The sequence below is a fragment of the Danio rerio genome, chromosome 22 (assembly GCF_049306965.1).
Source record: "Danio rerio strain Tuebingen ecotype United States chromosome 22, GRCz12tu, whole genome shotgun sequence".
Classification (NCBI taxonomy): Eukaryota; Metazoa; Chordata; class Actinopteri; order Cypriniformes; family Danionidae; genus Danio; species Danio rerio.
This window is the reverse complement of record NC_133197.1, coordinates 12,153,746-12,180,000: the sequence shown is the minus strand read 5'-3', so window position 1 is coordinate 12,180,000 and position 26,255 is coordinate 12,153,746. Positions and strand designations below refer to the sequence as shown.

At 37.7% G+C, this 26,255-nt stretch overlaps 1 protein-coding gene and 1 long non-coding RNA gene across 5 annotated transcripts in view; both read right to left on the bottom strand.

Moving 5' to 3' along the window:
• LOC137489012 (uncharacterized) overlaps positions 1–25,898 on the bottom strand; it is a 97,447-nt gene extending 71,549 nt beyond the window's left edge. For all 4 annotated transcript variants that reach the window (XR_012397797.1, XR_012397798.1, XR_012397799.1 and 1 more), the window contains exon 1: positions 25,542–25,898. This is a non-coding gene — a long non-coding RNA (uncharacterized lncRNA). The remainder of the gene's footprint in view (positions 1–25,541) is intronic.
• On the bottom strand, positions 8,463–13,121 carry LOC137488914 (uncharacterized). The gene is made up of 11 exons (XM_068216440.2): positions 12,819–13,121; positions 11,809–11,935; positions 11,466–11,706; positions 11,087–11,360; positions 10,805–10,982; positions 10,606–10,682; positions 10,263–10,443; positions 9,906–10,154; positions 9,610–9,781; positions 9,378–9,526; positions 8,463–9,240 (listed from the first exon to the last, which is right to left on the bottom strand). The coding sequence occupies exons 1-11, from the start codon at positions 13,095–13,097 to the stop codon at positions 9,071–9,073; spliced, it is 2,097 nt and encodes a 698-aa protein (XP_068072541.1). The 5' UTR covers positions 13,098–13,121; the 3' UTR covers positions 8,463–9,070.
• Positions 25,899–26,255: the final 357 nt, after the last annotated feature.

Here is a 26,255-nt window from a genome sequence, read left to right as displayed (position 1 = left end):
AGAATAGTTGGTGGTTCATTCCACGGTGGTGACCCCTGATAAATCAGGGACTACGCCAAAGAAAAATGAACGAATGAACGAATGAACGAATGAATGAATGAATGAATGAATGAATGAATACTAAATGTGTTTTAGAATTTGTTAATGAGTCACTAAAATAAATTAGTTCACAAGATTCACACTAGGTAGAATTTTAGCAGGGAATTTGAATTTTGAATGACCCTACAGCTGACAAACCTTCAGTATCTCGGGTTTTAAAAAGTTTGTATAAAACAAAGTCTTTGCTGATTGCGAAACACTAAAGCTGTGTAAAACCAAAGACAGACATGCTGTTCATAGGCGACTGATGTTTTCAATCTCTTCTGGCCTCTGGACTCTGACTGGGCAGCACTTTTAAACTGATAAAAGGATTAAAATACCATCCGCTGGCACCTTAACGCTGGTTTCATCACATCCGTGTCTCTCGGGAAACAAGAATAGGATTTGAGAAGACGCGTCTGCGGAAGCCCTGAAAACGCTAACATTAGAGCCATTTCCTGTGTGCTCTCCTCGGGCGAGAAGTTGCATTATAAACGAGGAGCATTAGAGTCCTGCAATACTCCAGCGGCTCCACTTCATCAATCTCTCCTGAAGCACAGCCGGTAGGAGACTCGGACATCACACCCGAAGGAGAACACGGCTGATTATTTTGGCCCACAGATGCCCACTTGAAGAGCCTGTGTTTAAAGATAAATCGTTTTTTATTGCTAATGTTTGGACAGTTCGTATAGACTTTCAACAACTTTTGTTAAAGTGTTTAAGCGATTGCATTCATGATTGATCTGTTCTCCAGTAAATGACTCACTGATTCAAATGATCCGTTCAGAGAGAGTCTGCAGTTAGCGATTCACTGATCTGGTCAAAATGAGTCTCAGATTAATGATTCACTTATTCAAATGATCTGGTCAAAATAAGCCTTCAGTTAATGATTCACTGATTCAAATAATCCACTAAAAATGAGTATCCAGTTAATGATTCATTTATTTAAATGATCTGTTCAAAATGAGTCTCCAATTAACAGTTAATTGATTCAAATGATCCATTCAAAATGAGTTTGCAGTTAATGATTCACTAATTGAAATTATATCGTCAGAGCAAGTTTTCAGCTAATGATTCACTGAATCAAATGATCTAGTCTAAATGAGTCTCCACTTATTGATTCACTTATTCAAATGATCTGGTCAAAATGAGTCTCTAGTTAATGATTCACTGATTCAAATGATCTAGATAATGATTCGCTGATTCAAATAATCCATTCAAAATGAATTTCTGATTAATGATTTGATTATTCAAATGATCTGGTCAAATTGAGTCTCCAGTTAATGGTTGACTGATTCAAATGATTCATTGAAAATGAGTTTGCAGTTAATGACTCACTGATTCAAATTATATTGTCAGAGCAAGTTTCTAGCTAATGATTTTCTGGTTAAAATGATCCAGTCAAAATGAGTCTCCATTTAATGATGCACTTATTCAAATGATCTGGTCAAAATGAGTCTCTAGTTAATGAGTCACTGATTCAAACGATCTAGATAAAGATTCACTCATTCAAATAATCCATTCAAAATTAATTTCTAGTTAAAGATTTGATTATTTAAATAATCTGATCAAAACGAGTCAACGATTCACTGATTCAAATCATCTAAGCAAGTCTCCAATTAATGATCGATATCATCAATTATTCATGAGTGATTTGATCTTGAATTAATGACTCACTGATTCAAATGATCTGTTCAGAGAGAGTCTCAAGTTAATGATTCACTGATTTAAATGATCTGGTCAAAATGAGTCTCCAGTTAATGATTTCCTAATTCGGATAATCTACTCAGAGCAAGTATAATTAGTGATTAAAGGATATAAATGATCCGGTCAGAGTGAGTTAAAGGGTGCTTTCACACCTGCCTTATTTAGGTCAGTTGAATCGCAGTAGAGTTTGTTTTCCCTATTGGTGCGGTTCGTTTGGGCAGATGTGAATGTAGCAATCGCACTCACGTGCACACCAAAAGCGGACCAAAAAATCATACCGAGACCTGCTTAAAGATGTTCAACCGCTAAAGTGCTGTGCCTTTTTGGGTTAATCCAGCTGATGTAGTCTAATGCGCTGTCCCATCTTATGGGGTTTGGAGGAAAAATATTTGTTGGCAGCGCTTTACGTAGCGTTTTGTAAAGACATTCAATAACATCTGGCCATTGAGTGATCTAAATTTTGTCACATGACCGCATTTTGGTTATTTTCAACTGGTTCGGACCAAAGCAATCATTCATTCATTCATTCATTTTCTTTTTAGCTTAGTCCCTTTTTTAATCCGGGGTGGCCACAGCGAAATGAACCACAAACTTATTCAGCATGTTTTTACACAGCGGATGCCCTTCTAGCTGCAACCCATCTCTGGGAAACATCCACACACACTCATTCACACACATAGACTTACGGACAATTTAGTATACCCAATTCACCTGTACCACATGTTTTTGGACTGTGGGGGAAACCGGAGCACCCGGAGGAAACGCAGGGAGAACATGCAAACAGGGAGAAACGCCAACTGACCCAGCCGAGACTCGAACCAGCAACCTTCTTGCTGTGAGGCGACAGCACTACCTACTGCGCCACTGTGTCGCCTACCAAAGCAATCAGTGTGGTGTGAAAGGGACCCAAAACGGCAGAAAATGCTACAATGTATGATTTGTTGTCCTTTGTCTGGACCAAATGAACCGAATCACAGATGTGAAAGCACCCAAAGACTCACTGATTCAAATGATCGAGTCAGAGCAAGTCTTTAGTTAACAATTCACTGACCTAAATAAACAAATCAGATTAAGTCACCAATAAATGATTCAAATGAGTAGCCCAGTGCTATGTAGTTGATTGGCTCTTCATACCAAATTGCAAGAGCGATCTTAACAGTAGCCTGTTACTATGCAGTTAATAAGGTATTCTACATGCTCTGCAGTTAGATTTACCAGACTGAGTTGTTCTGAAAACTTGATTTGGATTTCATCCCACGTCTAACATGCCAACATTCATCCCACCTCTAATGCTCCTGGTGTAAGACCAGCAGGTTTTAGAAAGACAGGAGCATTTTTCCAGCCCAGAACCATTCAAAATGCTTCCAGATTGGGCTCTGGCACCAGCATCTGCACCCTGGCAGTGGAAAAGGGGCATTTGAGCTGTAAAGAAAAAGTCAGGCCTTTTCCCAAAGGCTTTAAGAGGTACAGAACACTTAAGAATGAAGGATTTAAAATCCTATAGCTTAAATCCCTCTCCTTACTGCCAGACTCCCTCCTTTAACTGAAAGCTAATAGCTCAACAGTGAAAATGAGACGCAGGGAATTCAACCACAGGGTGTAACGCTACATCCGCTGAAAGGAGGTCAACAAACCCTCTTGTTTATTTGTAATTTTCAAAAAATTGCCCAACATCTTGCAGAGGCTCCCCGCTCAACCGTTCCCAAACACATCTGGACCTCAGCGAGCCAGAATTCACTCCTAATCCGTCCAGTTTTCCTTGGCTCTGAGGATTTGCCACAATACTGCCAAAACCCATAAAACAAACAGTAGGTTAAAACCCCAAAATCCCCCACTGCAGACATGAACATTCAAAAACACAGCGTTCGCTCTGTCTAACAAAAAGAGAAAAGATTTGCTCAGATTTAGACACAGAAGCGCTATCAGATTATTGATTAGTGGCTGCCAGGAGCTGATAAGAGCCAGCGACAGAGTAAGTCGTCTTCAAATGATTCACTGAATCAAATTGTCAAGTCAAAGCAAATCTTCAGTTAAGGATTTACTGATATTGGTGATCTGATCGGAACTAGTTTCTATTTGATGGCTCCTTAATTGAATCTACTGATTCAAATGATTTGATCTGAGTGAGTCTCCAATTAATTAATCACTGATACAAATGACCTGATCAGTACAAGTTTCCAGATAACAACTCACTGATTCAAATAATCTGGAAACTTGTTCTGATCAGGTCAACTGAATCAGAACAAATTTCCAAATAACTACTCAGAACGAGTTTCTAATTAATGGCTCCTTGATTTAAATGAATCAGTCAGAACGATGTTAATGTTTAGATCTACTGATTCAAATGATCTGATCAGAATGAGTTTCCACCTAAAGACCCACCGATTAAAATGATCTGATCAGAAAAAGTTTCCAGATAACTCACTGATTCAAATTATTTGATCAGAACAGGTCTTTAGTCAATATTTCACTGATTCAATGATCTGCTCAGAACAAGTTTCCAGTTAACGACTCGCTTCACTCTCACACACAGTTACTGATTCAAATGATTCTTTGAGTAAAATCGAACTGATTCAGGTGTGCGTTTGAAACGTCAGAAAACACCAGAAAATGTGCAACTTTAAAGGGCTCCGCACACTATTCAAATAAAATGGTCTACTGTTGCACAAACGTGTGAGCATTTTAGTGACTTTTCCACATGCAACATTATCGATTGTAGATAGACATTTACATTTACATTTAGTCATTTAGCAGACGCTTTTATCCAAAGCGACTTACAAATGAGGACAAGGAAGCAATTTACACAACCAAGAGCAACAATGAATAAGTGCTATAGGCAAGTTTCAGGTCTGTAAAGTCTAAGAAGGGAAGTATTAGTAGTATTAAGAATTTTTTTTTTTTTTGGTACAGTTAGTGTGATATTCAGAGAGGCACTTGCAGATTAGGAAGTGTAGTGGAGACTAAATAGTTGAGTTTTTAGTTGTTTCTTGAAAGTAGCGAGTGACTCTGCTGTTCTGATGCAGTTAGGGAGTTCATTCCACCAACTGGGCAGATTGAGCGTGACCGTTCGCGAAAGTGATTTCTTCCCTCTTTGGGATGGAACCACGAGGCGACGTTCATTCATAGAACGCAAGATAGAGCGTTAATGACGATACTACCATTTACAAACTACAGTGGAACAACCAGTATTTTGGAGCCATAGTATCACGATACTACCTTAGTACCGGTAAATGGTGCAATCCTACCCCACTGGTTGATTCATTTAGTAAAATGGTAAATAATCTTAATAAGTAAAATAAACATATTTTAAACAGAAAACAAGGCTGTTTTACCACTGGCAGATTATTTTGATTGTTTTAAAGAAAAAAAAAACACTTAATTTTGACATTATTTCTGAAAACAAAACAATATTTTTTACTTGTGTTGAAAATGCTTCTTGATTTAAGACATTTTGGGCTGGGTGATAAAATCAATATCAGGATTTATTGACTGAACACCACTGTTAATAACGATAAAAAGTTTGGTATGAAGTTTCAGAATGAAGCGCTGTAATTTATTAAAATGTAGCTGCTGAGCGCGTGCATTGGAAGTGCCAATAAGCTTAGGGCAGGGGTTTCCACACTCGGTCTTGGAGGGTCGGTGTTCGGGAGACTTTAGCTTCAACCCTAATCAAACACACCTAAACAAGCTAATCAAGCTTTTAATAGGTTAACTAGAAACTTGAAAGTGTGTTGAAGCAAGTTGGAGCTAAGATCAGCAGGACACCGGCCCTCCAGGACTGACTTTGGACACCCCTGGCTTAGGCCCCGTTTACACTAGTGCGTTTTAGTTTTAAAACGGCGTTTTAGAATGAAAACGATCCGCGTCCACACTCGCGTTTTACTCAGCGTTTCTGAACTGCTCTCCGTCCACACCAAAACGCTGAAAACGCACATCACGTGACCACACACACACTCTCAGGCAAGCGCTGCAGCCAATCTACCCAGATGAGAGCTGTGCTAGTCGGACTTCTCATCAAACATCTCCTGCTGGATCTAATCTCACTATATTTATTAAACGTGATATTTCATTCATCTTGTTGTCTTTATCTAACGACATATTCCCTGACTTTGGTCACTGGAATCTATTACTTGTTCTCAGGTAACGTGTTTTGGCTGAGTGCAAAGATAAGTTAATGATTAATGTAAGCACGTACATTCTGTATATTGACTGATCGCTTGCCTTTATTTCCTATAATGTATAAACTTATTGTATGTTATACTTTTATAATGGCCATTATCGATTATTAAAACTGATATTCAGCAAAAGATAGGGGATGTTTCGTATTTTCACTGAAATTGAAAGGAGACAGTTGTTATCGGCTCCGTTTTGTTATAAATATCCACACAGTGAAGATGACGCTCATATATGCAGGACGGCGCCTCAACATTTCTGCTGCCTGTTTAGTTGTTAATATTAAAATGAAAATAAGCAGTTCCTTATATCATGTTTACATTTTATTGTTGAGAAAGTGAAACAACATAGACAGGGTGATGTGAATGAAGTTATAAAGTACACTGTTCCCTTTGAAGATTTACCCGTGTCCTCGGTATAGTCTGTTTTCCATATCAAACTGAGAAGAAGAGAATGCAGCCTTGATCAAACTTGCGAAGTCTGAACTTACACGGAGAAGATGCGGGACTGAACTGTCTGTTAGGCTACTTAATATTGAGGAAAAGCCCCAATCAGAGAGGCGAATGTCTGAAGCCCCGGCTCCGTTTTCAGATGTCTCCGTTTTCCATCATACACACTGAGACGGAGCAGCAGCGTTTCAGAATGAAAACGGCCTCTCCAGCGTTTTCGAAATGCTCCGTTTTTGGCGCTCTAGAACTCCGGCGTAGTGTGGACGGTTGGCGTAACCGTAGCAAAACTTATGCGTTTTCAAACTAAAACGCATTAGTGTAAACGGGGCCTTAGGGTGTAAGTTTGTCATTTCCAATGGAGGAGCATGATTTGCACGACATGCTTGGGAGCGATGTGCATTTTCCAGGTACACCTTGAAACTAACAAGGTACATCTGAACTAACAAGTAAGTAGAACTAACAAGCAGGTAGAATTTAACCAATGAGCTTCACACTTTGATTGGACTATACACAGTAACAGTAGACTAGTTACCTTAGACAAACACAGCGCACCCATCACTGCAGTGCTTTTTACTTTTCTCCATAAACTTGCATCTGAGCTGCAACAATGGTTTGTCCGTTTGTCATCATCTGAGAAAATGGTTGATAGTCGCCTAGTTACAGAAAAACGCCAGGGGAGCGTGAGAACAAAGCGCATTAAAGGGCACATATTTTAGCCCTTTTTTGAGATTTAATACTAATATTATGGTTCTTCTGAGTGTGCCAATATAGGTTCAGATCAAAACGCAATTCAGATATGGTTATTATGCTGTGTTAAAAAGTGTAAATTTAGAGGCGTGTACACGGGTTGCTGTTTTGGGGTGTGTTGTTTAACATGATAATGAGTTTCGACTGCCCGCCCAACGTAACAAGGGGGCGGAGCCAAGAGCGCGTCTGCTTTGTGCACCGTATCACAGAGGCAGACAGTAAGAGTCATCATGAGTGAGAGGAACACAATTCAACCCTACATATATGACCCAGACTCGGACACAGATCAAGCAGAGTCGACTGTTGAGGAATCTATAATCCGAATGTGCCAGAATGTGTCAGAGTGGTACATACAAAATATTTTATGTTTTTGAATACTTTTACAGCCGCTATGTAACTATGCATGCGCCATCCGTAATTTGTTTGATAAAGTTCGCGAACGTCATGCGTTACGTCAAACACAGACAAGACATAAAGATATCCACAGAGATAAATTTTGCATTGGTATGATTTATTCGTAATTCATGAATATTGACGTTGACAAATATTGGCAGGTGCTTGTGTGGCAATTGTGAAAAAATGCCAACTGAGGCTGAAAATGTATGCTGCAGGGAGATACCGCAGGTAAATTTCCAGTTTATGTTAACGTTGCTGCTCAAAAGACATCGAATGAGATAATAAACAGCATAACTGTGTCGTGTAATAAGGTTAGAAGACGAATGGATCAACTGGAAATGCAACCCTCGTGCATGACGGAGCATCCAGGAATGGATCCCGTTTGCTTCAATTTTTATTCCTTGCAAAATGCATCGAATATATACAAAGCAGACTATGGTCCCCTGCGACTTCGTGGAGTGCAAAAGTGAGTTTAAATAAATAGAAATAATAGCAGGTTACCTTGTTCATGATCTGCATGCTCGCTTTCTTTTTAAGCACATTAACGCTGTGTAGTCAATACAATAGCGATAAAGTTGGTTTTATATCCGCACATTCAGAAGTCCCTGTATTGTTTATCATGATAGTTTAAACATTCGATCGTATTTAGCATGCAAGTATGACTTGTAAACAACATTAAAACTATCTACTTGACTGTAAACAATGTTGTACTTTGTCATTTGCTGCTAATACGATTTCCCTATTTTGAATTTGCAAAGAATACTTTACTGAAATGATACTATTAAGGAGAATGTCCGAATATCTGAATATAAAACCAACTTTACCTCAATGTCAATAAAAATGAAATACGTACCGTTTTTTATTGCTGCTATTTCTGAGATGACAATTTGAATGACTTCATAAAAGGCTGAGTAATGCATGTACTTTTTATTGAAAAATAATTTTAAATTCACTAAACATTAATATATAAACTCCTAAAATATATAAAAATCAGTATGGCATAGAAACATCAACCCTTCAGAAAAGATGCTTCAATTCCTGAGTCATATAAAAACTTTATATTGAAGTATAAATTAAAATGTGATGGCAAATATAAAATGTATCCTTGTGCAAATATAAAATATAAACTCCAAGTTGTCACCATGTTGAATGAAATACAATTGTCCATGAACATTAGAAAGTACAATATATCTACAAACACATACAAACATATCAAATATACATTGGCAGTTGAATAAACAAAATATGACTTCTGAAATTGTTAAAGCTAGTTATTTTATAAAAAATAAAAATGTATATGTGATAACTCCCAAGTTCAAATTGTAGTGCAATTTCTAAAACAATGTTTCATTATTATGTCTCTGTTAGACAGTGCCGCTTTTTGGCTTATCGGAGCTTTGTGAGCTGGTGTTGGGGTTTCCTCGGGCGGAGAGTCCGTGTTGTGATTCCTGCCTGTGTGGTGCTAAAGATTCGAAGACAGTTTCCTGAAGAGCAGGGCAGCTATGTGGGTTTTAGGATAGCTATTGATTGAAGCGGGTCACCCTGCTGGAGATAGCCTCCTCCATCTCAGGTCGATCGTAGGCTGATGATAGAGCAGGTGGTATGTGAATTCCCAACACTTCATCAACATAGGGTGATGGGTCCACAAACACTTGGTTGAAGATGAGGTCCAGCAGCTCTTCTACATAACCTGTGCAATATAACAGTTATCTCTTTAGTAACTTAATTTTGTATTTTGAGTAGTGAGTTTTCTTTGTGAATGTAAAGTGCAATTATTTTTTTTATTTATTGAATTATTAATAATACTATAAACATTTATATACATACCGAAAGTTTGCTGTGTCTTCACTTCTCGGACCCTATACTCTCCTTTCTTTGCCCTTGGAAAGGCAAGCTTGTAAATAGGTTTACCAGTTGCTGATGTGGCCTGGGGACGCCCGGCATTTTCATTGTAATGCAGTGCAGCCAAGTACAACCTAACAAAAAGAAAAATGTAAATGACGTACCATGACAAGACTGTATAGTATTGTAAATATTAATTTCTGATCATTGGCTTTACCTGCATAGCATCCCCAGAAAAGGGAATACCACATTTTTGGGTGCAAACCGCAGTATGACGCTGTGGAAAGCTTCAACAGTTGACGTCTGGTGGTGAGGACTTAGCTTGGCCACATCCTTCAATATTCTCTTGTTAGCGAGAACTTTCTCCAGCTTGTAGAATGGCATCGTTGCTAAACAAGCAAAAATTTAAGGTATTAGAGTCGAAATCAAAAACAAATCTGAACAATGAAACAAGCTCTATTTTGAATTAGTTTTAATCGCAAAGAATATTTTATTTGTCTGTATACAACTTACCAGCCGACAGCCATTTGTTCTTGTCTCTGCTTATCCGTTGCGGATGCAGACAAGCCGGAAAACTGGGGTCTTCATGTACATGTTTGTCTTGTACATGGTTTAAGATAGAGGTCCACTTTGCCACTCTTTCAGGACCTGTTGTGGATGATGCAGCAGTCCAGTAGATGTGGTTTTTGATGCTACGTAACCATTTACGCAACTTCTCACACCCCTTTATCTGGCATATCTTGTCCAGTTTTTTGGAAATTCCTGGAAATTAAAGAAAAAAAGACATCAACACAAAAATAATAATAAACATGTAAGAACTGTAAATAACAATTTAATCTTAAGTAAATTAATAACTGCTAAATTACATACCTTTCTCGATATGCCACACATCGTAAAACTGAGTGACATTTCGATCCCTGAGGTATTTCTGTATTTGAGGATGTCGGTCTGTGATGATGCATTCCAGACGAACACCGCGGGCATCCAACAGGTCAAGGCTTCTCTTTAGGCCTTCTTTTTCCATATGGTAACTGCCACCCACCTCATTACTCTATAAAATTTTAAATATATATATATATATATATATATATATATATATATATATATATATATATATATATATATATATATATATATATATATATATATATAAAAATCACACATTTTCAATCCAAAATATTATGCTAGTTCACATAATACTTTTCTGTATTACCTGGACTAACTGTAGGTCGACCACTGTGTTAGTTGCAAGGTCCATCATTGTATAACTCCCATACTTGGCCGAGTGACCTTCAAGAACAAACCGTACATAATTATTCTAAACACATTTTTGGAATAATTGTAATGTATTTCATATTTATTTTTTTTATTAGACTGTATTGAATTAGAAATTAAATCTTTTGACTAAATACCTGGGGAGTCAGCCCTCATATCTCCTCCAACAATCACATTCTCTCTTCGACTGAGCTGTTCTAGCATTTCACTCTGCCAATTTCTCCACTTGTGGACAATAGCAGGTTCAATGCAAAGTCTTGCATGACGGCGAAATGAATTATATTTAAAAATGTGTAGTTTCATTGCAGCAAATACCTGACAACAGAGAGGAGAATTTTTAGTACAATGTGCATGCACCCTGTGACAAAATTTATATTATGTTTCTAAAAAAAATGTGATAAATTTTGATAGATAATTACCTTTTCAACTACAAAAAATGATGCACCGCTCAAGTAGACTGCAGCAGAAAGATGCAGGTTGCCAACTGGAGTACTACCAATAATTGGCTGACTGTTCCATTTTCTTACAAACTCGCAGTGTGGGCAGACTTGCTGTACGCTCAGAAATGTCCCAAGCCTTTGTGACTTTACATCACATCTCCTCTGACACACTGGGCAGTCACTGAAGAGCTCCATGAGGCATGTTTCATAGACAATGAACTTGGCAATGTTATGAACTGGGCATTCTTGGATTCTGTAAAAATAAATATACACATTAACATAATAAAAAAAAATTATGATGAATGTTATGATGACAATACACAATCTTTCAAATAATTTACATAATGCATAAACTCACGACAAGTCTGTTGGTTCAGTTGCAGATGTGCATTCCTCTGCAGGGTCAAATCTCACATCCGAGTCTTGGGCTATAATTTTTGACTCTGTCAAAGTCTCTTCGGCTTCTTCTTCTTCCTCCTCCTCCTCCAGCTCCAGACGAGGTCTTTTTAGTGAAGGTTTGAGGGGTGTCGAAGTCATAAACGCAGTAGAGGACGCTGATGGCACAGTCAGTTCAAAACTGGATATTGTTGTCTGGACACCTATAGTGTAATTTTATGATTAATCTCATTGCACGTTTATAAAGATAATAAAACACGTTTCTAATGCAGCAACTTAAAATAAACTGAGAAATTTTAACTTACTTGTACTCCTGCGTTTAGCCTGAAGCGTCCTAAAAGACAACTGGGTGCCAACACTGTGTAAAGATGTGTGAAAAGTTTCTGTCTGGCAAGCAACATCCACCTTGTTGCTCTTTGTCGACGTCGTGGCCTTTGTAAGAAAACATACATGTTTTAAAATGACCTTTATTTGATTAAAACATACCGATCTTATTGTAAACAACTGCAGACCACGTGCAAGTACAGTGAAAAAAATTACAATAAACATCCCACATATTAAACATTAAAAAATTGTTTAATTTTTTCTACGGTTTCTGTTTCTGATGGCTAAAACCCCTTTATGTACACATTACCACTTAAAGATTCGAGTATTTAGACTGTTTTAGAAAAGCACAATAGCTGTAAACGCACAAACATCCGAAGTAGCTTTAGCCGCAGATGCTATTTATTTCTGCTTAACATTACAGTATACACATTACAACAAACAACCCACATAAACAACAAACTTTAGCTGTAGCCAGTACTGGTTACTGCTTTATTACAATGTTTATATTTTTCTATGGTTTCTGTTTCTAATGGCTAAAAGCCCTTCTTGTACACACTACTACCACTTATAGCTTCGATTATTTAGATTGTTTTAGAAAAGCATAATAGCAGTGAACACGTGCAAACAAACATCCGAAGCAACTTTAGCGGCTTTTAACTTTTAGATGCTATTCATTTCGGCTTACGATTACAGTACAACAAACATTTAACAACAACAAACTTTAGCTGAAGCCAGTGGTACTGCTTTTTACAATGTTGCTATTTTTCTACGGTTTCTGTTCCTAATGGCTAAACCCCCTTCATGTACACACTAACGTTACCATATGCAGCTTCGAGTATTCAGACTGTTTTTGAAAAGCACAATAAGAGGTAAACACGTGCAAACAAACATCCGAAGCTACTTTAGCCGCAGATGCTATTCATCGGCTTAACATAATTAGAATGCTAAGGCTACAAGTACATAAAATACAAGTACATAAAATACTTACTTGAAGTGAGACAGGATCACGTATTGTAGGAACTGATCCAGTTTTCAAAAACAATTTACTCGCGAATCCGGAGTTGTATTGTCCCGCGTTCTCGAGGCAGTCTACGCTAAAGTGGTTAGCGCAAACATACAACAGTTTTGGTACAATTTCAGGCACCTTGTCTTCAAAGATAAAACTCAGCCACTTAAGCCTCTGTTGCTCATTTGCAGGAAGACGGTGAAGGCTCTTGTGCTGAGCCTTACATCCTAAAATAGCACAAGGGTGTTCTCTCGGTGGCATCGCTTCGACGTTCACGCTGATAATGGCGGAAACGGCAAACGCAGGATATGTTAATACGCGCAGCTGTCAATCAATTCGGTGGGCGGGGGGAATCGCACACCTACGTAATGGTGCGATCGATTTGAAAACAGCTCCAATTGGCCGACCCTTTTTTTGTAGTTAAATTGAAAAAAAAGGACTGGGTGTGTTCATATCACCCCAGTATGATGGTCTATACACTATACCAACACACAGATCTGTCCAAACAGCTTGAAAAGAAGATTTTTTACAATAGGTGCCCTTTAAAAATGGTGAAGGAATCCACACATTCGAGCATGTCCCTGGCTAGCAGCAGTAAAGAGATTGTAAATAAAAAGTATTTAAGGATGTCGCCAGAGTGGCTTTTTGGTTACTTTTCGTGTGCATCCCAGCCATTAGCTCCTCATCTGAATGACGTTTTAGCATAGGGCTAAGTGTAGTCATCCAACTTCACAATTTGTAATGTTGAAATATGCATTTGAATAATAATGGTTGGTTCCTTTACTTGAAAGCTCAGGTTTGATTATCATAATTTGTTTTGTTTGCAAAGTTTGAGGTTTACTGTATCATTATTATTCAAACCTTAAAGTTTGCCTTGATTGTTCAGCATTTACACTTTACTATTGTCCACACTTTGTAACATTTTATTTATCAAGTTTAACGCTGCATCCGAAATCGCATACTTCCATTCTATATAGCATGCTAAAATCAGTTTGCGAGCCGAGTAGTATGTCCAAATTCATAAGCTGCGTCCCAAATGGCACACTATACACTATGCACTCATGCACTATGTACTTATGCACTTACACACTCAACAGGATAGTATATGTATGTAGTGGCGTCCGAAATGGCACACTAATGTTTTTGTAGTAAGCGGAAGTTCAAACCGTTTCCCTGGTGACATTTGACGGTTGCCAAATCAGTGAAATAAACAACCGAATTATCAAATAATACCTGCCATGAGTATAACTGCATTCACCATCGGGAGGCGCTATAATCACTCTCGTAGGAGAATTTTGCTTCCTCAATCTAAAATAAATAAAGTTATCCAACATTTGCACCTGATAGCTCCGCCCCTTCCTCTACGTAAGCAAAGCTGCGGTTGTTGAGTGCGTGAAGTGTCCATCATTACACACTTCATTTTAGCAGCTGAATGAGTGCATCATCCAGGTTATAGTGTACTTATTATTTTTAGAGTTTTCAATGTGAACACACTACTTACACTATTTATACTACAAAATGGCGTAGAATACTGCTTTAGTATGCAATTTGGGACGCAGATATAGACTTGAAAATTAGTATGCGAGAAGACGACTTACTATTTCCGGCAAGATTCTGGAGTGCGTATCCCATGATGCCCCGCGAGAGAATTCATGAATGGGAGTGAATCGACGCAACTGACGCAGAAAGGTCACGTGACCATGACAAAATGGCGGATGTAGTACGCCCGAAATCCATTCATACTTCTCACATTCATACTGTATAGAACATACTTTTCTAACGGCCGATCAGTGCGTTTAAGTTCAAATGCAGTACCTATTGAGTAGTAGGCGGTTTCAGACGCAGCCTATTTAACACTTATGTTTATTTTATTATAAAGAGATCCGATTTTTTTTACTATTAAAACTATTTGCTTAAGTAATGTTGGTCAATTAAAATTCCTAAATGGATTGTTAAAAACTATTCAATAATTATCCATACGGAATGAAATGAAACATGATATTGTGATCATTTGTTTTTGCAATATCGCCCAGCCCTACTAGAAACAAGACAAAAACTCTTAATAAGAAAAGCATTTTTTGCAGTGAAGCAGACATGAACGTTCAAAAACACAGCGTTTGCCCTGTCCGACATAAAGAGAGAGAGAGATGTGGAAGATTCGCTCAGATTTAGACGCAGAAGCGCTATCAGATTATTGATTAGCGGCTGCCAGGAGCTGATAAGAGCCCACGACAGCTCGGATTTGAGCCCAGATGGCATTTTGGGTTGGCTTCTGTCCGATAATACGATGCCCCGAATGCTTCCCTGTCATTGTTGGCATAAGGGGATATTGCAAGCGTGTCATGGGCAAAATCTGATATCTCTTTGTTTATTTCAGGTGCACTCATTAAAATACCCCGAGCGGATCCGTGTCCTCCCTCCATCGCTCTGGCCTGGAGGGCGCAATAATCTCTCCCGTCTCGGAGCGCATTAGCATCACAATTAAAACCATATTTAACCCTTTAACACGCAGCATATTCTGCTGTCTGCGGGGAAGAGCTCACAGCTGAGGAAACGGAGGATGATTCACTTTCATGTTTACGAACATATGAGGTTAAACGTGTTACAAGGCACTTTCAATGGATATAGGGTATAAAATGGTGTCAAGGGATGTTTCTGAAGCAATAAAGATAAATTAAGTAATTTAATTTGAGTTGAATCAATTATTTAGTGTGTGTGTGAGAAATAAGTATAGTAGTAATTAAAAAATATTTTACAGATAATTTTAAATAATATATAATGTAATCTCCTGAGGTAAAAAATCTTAACTAATATAAGATAAATTATCTTTGGAGAAAGAAAGAAATAGCATTTTATTTACCTATTTAAAAATGATGTATATAAAAAAAATATATATATATATATATATATATATATATATATATATATATATTTTTTTTTTTTTTTTTTTTTTTTTTTTAAGGGGACCTATTATGCCCCGTTTTCCAAGATATAAAATAAATGTCTAATTTAAGTGTGTAAACACAAGTCGGTATGTAAAAATTTCAGCTTAAAATACCACATAATTAATCCAAAATGTGCCGTTTCTGTGACTGTCGCTTTAAATTCAAATGAGCTTGTGCTTTTTTCAAAAGAGGGTGGAGTTACAAATGCCTTTACTTTAGCATAGCATAAACAGGACTAAAGTTATGTCTGTGAAAAACAGAGATTAAAACTTTTCCATTACCTTCAGCAGACGCAAACTCTAAAGGCGGACAACTGCTTCTCACTCAGGGCTGTTTATGCTAATGAGGGAGAAACAGTCACTAATGGGCGGAGCTTCTCCCCTCTTACAACACTTACAAAAATGTGAATGTCAATCAGAGTGTTTCTCTAAACTGTTTTTAGTGCGATTTACAAATAAATAGAATTATTTAACAATTTTTTGTCACAATTTTTTGTCCTAACGTAAACAACTAACATTTTCAAACATTTCTTTTAATTGTATTGTAAAAAATTACAGTATGTTTTGCCCTATTTGTGTTGTATTGTTTTTTCTCTGTTTATTCTTGTCTCTTCTTTTTTTCTTCTACCATACCGTAGAAAACCATGATGGCAGCCATTCATAAACTGAAAAAACTCAAAAGAAAGGCTTACATTTTATTCCTCAGAGAACAGAGGTTGATCATAGCTGTGTTTGGGGGAGAGAGAGAGAGAGAGAGAAAGAGAGAGAGAGAGAGAGAGAGAGAGAAAGAGAGAGAGAGAAAGAGAGAGAGAGAGAGAGAGAGAGAGAGAGAGAGAGAGAGAGAGAGAGAGAGACCCCCTTCTTTAATGCTGTTTCGGCTAATAAAATCTGTCCTGGGCTAATGAAATGTGTCTTGGCTTAATGAAATCACTGCTCATGTTCCATTAGTGTTCTAAACTCCGCCCACTCAGATAATTTACTGCTCCATGATTGGTCACATCTTGTGCAGCGTGTTCCACTGCATCAGATAAATGATTAGTTAATGTCACTAATAATTTGCTGATCATTTGGAAATTGAAGGAATAGTTTACTAAAAAATATGTAAGCATAAAACAAAACCAATGAAATTAGACATCAATAACGTAAAACCTAATGTGTCGTGTCAAAACACAAGCTAGCAATCCAACGAAAATAAATGTTTAACATGAATAAAAAGAACAAACCCATGAAAAATTATAAAAGTAAAAAAAAAAAGTGACACTTTTTTTTTAAGTATTGCATACAAAAACTGACAGGTTTGTCATATTTCTTAACAAATTTTTTTGTCTGTGAAATCCCCACTTAAGTATTATACTTAAGCTGTTTTTTCTATTGCACATGACAAGCGAGAGACCTCAGTATGCAAACAATTCGGATCCGATTTGAGCTGTGGATACGTTAAAATATTTGAACTTCTGAAACTAGACCGTATGGGACCTGCCGACTGGGTGTGATGTATTCCAGTGATGTCCAAGCAGATCCGTGCACGTAAAATAAGAAATACTATTTTTTGTTTTGTTTTTTAATCAGAAAAAAATAACATTTTAAAATGTTTATTAATAAATGAGTAATAACAAATATTATTTGTTTTATGTTGACTTCACATTCCTTCCAAACTTTTTGCGGTCTATGGGCTCTATTTTAAGGGCGCAAAAGCATTAAGGGCATATGCGAATCCACTTATGCTTTTTTAAGAACGGAAAAATATGTTCTGTGCCGTGGCGCAGCTTATTCTTTTAATGAGTTATGGATTTGTTTTGGGAATAAACCAATCAGAGTCTCATCTCCCATTCCCTTTAAGAGTGAGTTGCATCATGCCATTGCACATTTGCTATTCACATGGCAGACTTTGTAGGTGGAAAAACGGAATGCTTCATTACTTTCACTTTCGTGGATAAGGAAACATGTTGTACACATCGATTAGCCTACATAATTAATTTCATTTGTTAAGCGCAAAGATTTGCTTCAAAACTATTTCTAAATTCAATTCTAATTTCCAGCAAACAAATAAACAGTATTTACAATAGCCCCTTTCACACAGTGATACCGGTAAATATCTGGAAAATTTCCGGAACGACTTTACCGGTATATTCAAAAAAGCGCTGTTCACACAGGCGAGGACGTTACGGAAATTTTCCGGAAAAGAGCATTCACACATTCATTCCAAAATACCGGTAAATTCTGACATCATTCACCACAAATGAGCTTTAAACGGCTGCGCTTATATTTGTAAACATTTGACTAAATTACAAACTCTGTGGATGATCAATATTGTGAACAACTTTCGCAGGATCACTTTCGCATGTCGAGATGTTCATAATATGTGCGTGTGCAGGCGCTCACAGGCTGTTTCACAGGCACACGCAAAGCTTGAAGGTAAACAAACAACGGCTTATCATAAGCATCTCATCGATGATTATTTACACAGTTAGCATTAAGAAGAACATATAAACGTGATCTGACTAACTTCTAGCAGCTAAATGTGTCTGGAAAAATATTTAAAGGCTTTTATTCTCATAAACCGCGCGGACGTAAATGCGTCTGACTGTTGTGATTGGCTAAAACAGACGTCTCACGTCAGCACGTTCTAGACGTGCACGCGCTTATTACGGAAATCTTACTTCTGCATTCACACAGCGCAGCATTCCGGCAAATTGCCGGTAATGTTACAACTCCTCTTTCCGGAAAATAGCCAGAACGAATTTACCGGTATTTTCAAAAAGGACCTGTTCACACATACAACAAAGGTCTGTATGTGTGAAAGGGGCTATTGTGTTGTCAAAAAACTGAGTTATATCCAAATACACATGCTGCGGTCCAAAATCTGACAGGTGGACAAATCTAAGCTTGTTTTTAATAAAACAAATATAAATATGCATTTTATAAATAATACTGCTAATAATAATAACATTATACCAAAACAAGTTGTCATGAATAAACTAAAAAAGCCCCCTCGAGATGAAGGCATAAAGGCTGGGGTTTTTATATTCATGTAGAAAGTATTCTTTTTAAGAAAATATTTTAATCCTTTAATTCATTTTCATTTGTAAAGATATTTGCGTATTGCTCTTCACCTTGCATGTTTTAAGCAATGTGTAAGCGAGGTGCACAACTAACGCGCTCTGCGCTGGACTTTAGACCTGCTTTCAGCTGGTCTATTGAACAGTCTATTTTAGTTCCTCAAAATAGAAACAATGCGCCTTAACACACCTCTTTTCGAGACCAAAACACCCATGAATCCACAAAGTGGCGCGAATAGATTCGCTGTTTGAATAATGTGGCGGAAAACGGGTAAAATAAGATTGCGTTGGCCTGAAAATAGCAACACGTTGTGGAAATTCATCTTAAGCCTTATTGTGCCGGGTGTATGATAGGGCCCTATGAGTTTCTAGTATTAATTCATTCAACCATGGTGAACTCTAAGAGAGTAAAGGCTCTTGCTTTTGCACTTCTTTACTTCGGACACTGCGAGAACAGCTTTTCTCCCATGTGCACGATAACAAAACTAAATATTCTGTGCGACTGCCAGAAGGGGGCGTATTCCGACAGCCGTGTCCAAATGTCGTGTGCAGTGAAGAAGTGGCTTTAGAGGAAAAATGTGCGCTACGCATTTATTCATCAAAAAGCTTGAAGCATCAGAATTTGTTCTCGGTATCGGCCGATCACCATGACAAAAAAATCAGTACTGGGCTGCAAAAATCCTGATTGCCGCATCCTTAGTTTTTACCAGCTAGTGTTTCTTTACAAATGGTAAATCACCACCTACTGGCCTGGCATAGGTAATACCACACTTTGCAGATCTACAAGAATGCCAACTGCTCTGACAACACTGTAACCTGTACGCAAACTTTTCGAATACACAAATAAAAGAGCATTTGCCCTGAGAGCACAGTGTTGTCAAATAAGTGCAAATTCCTTGACATCTAAACAATACATCTGCAAACAAACGACACCGTCAGATGTTCAGTTCCTCTGGAAATCATGAAAGTTGAAATGTGTTTAAATTATTTCCCCATCCACAGACATTTCCCTGATCATCCAATAACAATAAACATTATTATATATTCATGACCGTCTGCTTTGCTTCCTCCACAGCAGCAGAAACAAACATCTTTCTCACCACACACACAAACACAGTCAAACATGCACTCGCAATCTCAAACACACACATAAACACAATCACTCTCTCACAAACACACACACACAAACTCAGTATCCAGAAACACACATATACAACACAAAATTAAATGCACAAACATGCAAAAACAGACACAAAGACACACACACTTACATAGACACAAACAAACAAGTATACACTCATATTTAACAAGCTTATCTATTTACATACACACACACACACGCACACAAGCGACTGCACACAGACACACTAACAAATTGTCACAGCATGCACAAGTATGGCCACACACAAACGCATACACAAGCAGTCACACAAACACACACATTCACACACAAACACCCACTCACAAGCATGCACACACAAACATACATTACAACATTGTTTATTTGTATAAACACAGAAAAACACAGACACACTTACGCACACACAAAGAAACACACACAGAGACAGACGCAGCATTAAATACACACACACACACACACACATTTCACAATATTGTTTGTTTACAGACACACACACAGACATACACCATCAAATACACACACATACACGTATAATTTACAACATTGTTTATTTACAGACATACACATACACACACACACACACACATTTCACAATATTGTTTGTTTACAAAGACACACACATGCACACAAAACAAACACCATCATACAGACACATACATTTTACAACATCGTTTAATTGCAAAGACATGCACACAAACACACATCAAACACACAGACACACACACATTTTACAACATTGCTTATTTACAAAGACACACACATGCACACAGACACACACACACACCATCAAACACACACATTTTACAACATTGCTTATTTACAGACACACATGAACACAGACACACACACACACACATTTTACAACATTGCAACATATTTTATGCACATGCACGCACACACATACACACACACACACACACACATATATTTTACAGCCCGATTTACATAGATACACACATAGACATATACAAATGCTCTTGACATACACAAACATGCACACAAACACAGACACACACACACATGCATGCATAGTTTACACTTTTTTAAAGACACATATAAAACCCAAACACAAACATACAAACACACACACATCTACACATTACAGCATTATTTACAAAGACACACACACGCACACAAAGGCACACAGTCACATACAATCAAATACACACTTAAATTTTACAGCATTATTTAGACACACACACACACAAACACACCCACTCATACACACACAAGCACACACACACGCACACACACACACACACACACACACACACACACACACACACACACACACACACACACACACACACACACACACACACACACACACACAGTAGTCTGATCTTCACCCACGGTTAACACACAACATAATTACAGCATTCCCTGCTTAATGAATGGATTAAATGTGAAAGCACTCTTCATACACATGAGGGCTCCTGCAGGGCCACACCAGCACAACCCAAACAGCTCTTCACACTGACAGCGCTTTCTAAAGACTCCATTATTGGCCTGGACCCATTCATTAGCGGAGGAGAGACGGGCAGAGAGAGACAGGTGGACCGCAGACAGCCCACTGAAGGTGAATATGGCGAATATTGTTAGAGACAGCTGGCTGATGGACTGATAATGACCCGAGCGCGTGTGTGTGTGTGTGTGTGTGTAAGTGTCTGTCTGTCTGTCAAGCTTTTTCACTGTCGCTGCATTTCGGTCAATCAGCACTTGCTGGGGGTGCAGGGAAAAAAATGCAGACATTTCAACAGGAGTGACGGGAAAAATGGGATATTGTATTTGCAAAAAAGACACATAAAAAAAAAATCACATTTTATTATATTTATATATATATATATATATATACACACACATATATATATATATATATATACATATATATATAAAGCAAGCAAAAATTGGGGGGGGGGTTAAAGTTCTGTAAGGATCTCTTATGTATGTTTTTTTTTTCTTTTATTTAAATGTATTATGTGTTTAAAACAAATGCAAATAAATATATTTTGGAAAAAAAAACAACTTAAAAGTACAGTTAAAAATGGCAATACAAGCTAATAAAAAATATAATATACTATATCAGTAGACAATTATCCCTAAAAATTAGCCTAGGAACGCAGTTTTTGTATTAAAATAATACCACAATACCAACGTCTTTATTGTCTTTATCCAAAAATAATAATAATGACTTATTTTGTTGAATGTTTTTGGAGTGAAATAAGACTTCGGGCATGTTCTAGACAGGCTTTGTGATATTCACCCGGGGGATTCTTTGTTTCTCGGACAATCTTTTTCTCCCTCTGCTGATCCCATTATGATAGGAGACTCTTTGCTAATTGAGTCATTAGTGCAAAGCGACTGGTATTATCAAGCGCACACGCGATTTATCCCAACATACGACCTCGAAAATTAATTCCTCTCAGATAATTACACGCGGTCACATCAGCAAATAGCAAGACACAGTCAAACACAATTCCAGCTCCCAGCGGCTTAACGTTCATTCTTTGGAAAAAAAATTAGCATGACCTTTTAAAACCGCACACGTTTATCGAGCAAAATATCTAACAGGCAAACTTTTCTAAATGAGGACTTGAATGCATAAACATAATTCATTTAAAAGTGTGTAGATATAAGTGTTAATTCGTTAACTTTAACCCATGATCTTAGCATTGCTAGCGCTATGCTACACAATTGAAGCAACAGGAATGCTGTCAGTTGATCAATTAGTTTGAGTTTGCATGTTCTCTCCGCATTCGCGTGGGTTTCCTCCGGATTCCCCCACAGTCCAAAGACATGCGGTACAGGTGAATTGGGTCGGCTAAAATGTCCGAGGTGTATGAGTGTGTATGGATGTTTCCCAGTGATGGGTTGCAGCTGTAAGTGCATCCGCTGCGTAAAACATATGCTGGATACGTTGGCAGTTCATTCCACTTTGGCGACCCCAGATTAATAAAGGGACTAAGCTGAAAATAAAATAAATGAATGAATGACTACAAACTAACCTTCATGTATCCCAATATTAGCTTAATATATAATATTAGCTATTAAGCCTTGAATAATATTAACCCTTGCATGTCTATTTTAAAAAAGTTCCACATAAACTCATGGAGGACAAAATTGTCTTTGCCAAAAAACATAATAAATGTATCATATTGTGATGCTTTTAATTACCTAATTAAAAGATATTAAATGTTTAAGGTTAAAGCTGCAATCACACTGCACTTTTCACCCCATAGACTTCCATTTATAAGCATGCATCACACTGGAAACGCAAGCTCGTGCAACAAGTTTCGCAGTTTGATACGGAGCAAAGTTCAAGCTTGGTGAACTCTGACCTGTGAAATCGCATAATGTGACTGCGTAGGACCAATCGAAGATCAAAACATGACCTCTCTGTGCAGAAATTTAAAATATGGACCAATCGCTTGCTTTTTTAAACGTCTAATCATCTTGTTTAATCCCGCCCATTTTAAAGGTTGGACAACAAAATGGAAGCCTGTTAACAAATAAATACAAAATAATTATGCTTAAAATAAAAATAAACATTTTTAATCTCAATGCCCTGAGTGGTACTATAATAAACAAATTAAAAAAAAAGTTTTACATTTTGTCTAGTGTAAAATAAAATTAGCGAAAGAGATTGCATTTTTTGAATCACCAAATCCCCCAAAAAAATCTTAACTAAGGGTGCTTTCACACTAGCACTTTTGGTCTGCACCAGGGTTCATTTGACATCATAGTATGGTATGTTTAGCTAGTGTGAATGTGTCTTCTAAACTCGGGTGCGCACCTGTGAACTGTACCCAAGTCTGCCTGAAAGAGGTGGTCTGGGGTACGGTTCATGCGAACTCTGCTACGGTTCACTTCTGAAGTGCATGCAATCGTACCAAATAACGAAAGTGAACTGCCAACTGTACAACAAATTATCGTTTTCATATCGTTCATTCGTGTGTGTGTGTGTCTGTGTGTCATGTTTCGTAACTTGGTGACAATCGAGACTGAGCCACGACAAACAGTGATACTCAATGATGTCCGCTCGTCTCCTCCAAAAACAGCTTCTGCAGACACTGTGTGATGTTCGGAATGTTTATAATATTTTTGCGGCAGATGGACGCGAGTTACTTTCTGTATGTCCAAAACCAAAAGATACAGTAGAAGAAAATCGACCGGGATGTGTGGACGTCTTTTCATTTTAGCACTTTGCTTTCGTGACTTTACACCTAGCAACAGCCAAATAATGGAAGTGAACCGCTAACTGTACAACAAACTATGGTTTTCATATTGTTCATTCGTGTTTGTGTGTGTCATGTTTCGTACCTTGGTGACAAGCAGGACTGAGCCAGGGTCCGCTCGTCTCCTCCAAAAATGGCTTCTGCAGACACTGTGTAATGTTCTGAATGTTTAAAATATTTTAGTGCAAGATGGACGCGAGTCGCATTCTGTATGTCCAAAACCAAAAGATTCAGTAAAAGCAGAACAGCCACGATGAGCGGACGTCTTTTCATTTCGGCGCTTTGCTTTCATCACTGTCACCTAGCAACAGCCGTAAACAAAACAGCAGCTCGATGACGCAAGTGTACCAGGGTTCAGAAAGAAAAAAGACAATGTGAACACAAACCAACCGAGAAGGTGGCAAGAGAGCACAATCGAACTTGGGTGCGGTCCAGGCAAGTGAACCAAGTGTGAAAGCACCCTTAAAAAATAAAAAATCACCTATGCAATGGATGGCCTGACATCGTGTCCCAACTACACACGACATTCGATAAAAGCTATCTTTTCCATGTTAAAAGAAGATTTTGTACTAACCATCTGCGACGGTGATACGCAAAATTTAAATTTTAGAAATGCTTTCACATTAAGCTTATGCTACTTTAACAAAAATTACCTCAGGTACAGATGCTGCTACTATGCTAAATGCTAACGTTACCAATGTGAGTTTATTTCCCATTACATTTATTGCCATACTACTCAAATAAGTAACAGATCAACGTTTTGTTCTATTTTTGAGATCCGAGGTAAACTATTGATAGTTCACCTCTGAACTTAAAAATAGAACAATAATGTTAGCAGATGCTTTGAAAATTAAAACCATTTCTAAATGGCATCACAGTGTAGGGTTCAGCTAATTAAAATGTTTAGGTGAACTAGCCCTGAACTAGACAGGGACCACACATATAAGCATATAAAAGCAGAAATTATCCTTTCTGAAGTCACATCTGCAGTTTAATTTATAGCTACCTTGTTAAAATGTCAAAATGAGCAATCAAACAAAAATGAAATGAGGCATAAAGGAGTGTGATTGGGTTGAGAGTGAGTCACAATGCTAATGCTAACATTGTAGGACAGGTGTGTATGAGAAAAGGCAAAGAGAAAAGCAGATGGCAGAAGTGTTTGTTGTGTCCAGAGCAAAAGGCAGAGACCTTAGCATATGCTCAGCTGACTGCCCACTGTGAGAACATTTACTTTAGTGTTCGCAGCTTATATCTACATTATTTACAGTGTTTGTGAACCGGCTTGAGGGTTTACCCAGGAGTTTAAAAATATAAGCAATGACTCACGTTGGGGATCATGCAGTCAGCCGGTTATTACTCCTTAACGCGAAATAAAATCCCAGTTTCATGCAGAGAGGCGTTTAATGAAGCAGGTTTAGAATGCGAGCCTGTTTATTTGTCGCATTATTGATTGACTCCCACTGACGCGAACGAACATAGTCAGCTAGTCTAAATTAAAACGTAGCAGTAGTGCAAATATCCCAATTTATTAACGTAAAGCACCAAAAGAACCGCCAAATTTAGTTATATGATTATTAGAACTCAGTTCATTTTAAAGTTTTTTCTTTTAAAAACGTCAGTTCTGTTTGATTCATCTGAGAGAAATGACTCGTTTGAATAGATTCATTATAGGGAATCAAAAGTAAAGTGCGAGTCGCGATCCGTGTAATTTGATTCAAGATGATACTTTTAATGGCTCAAAATAAAGGCTACAACAAGAAGTTTAGTTTTTCAACAAATGACTTTTTTATCATTTTAGGGAAAATAAAACAAACAATGTTACCAAATTTGAACATAAATTGTTTGAATATACTTATATGTGGTCGCCGTTTTAAAGGGCTAGTTCACCTAAAAAATGTAATTTGCTAAACTTCTATTCACTTGCTAAATCGTATGGAATTCCAGTGGCGGTTCTAGATCAGAGTAACTGGGGGGCGGGCAGGGCGCCGCTTGTACTTTTAGGGGCACACTTTAACATTCATCATAAACTATTTAAACAAT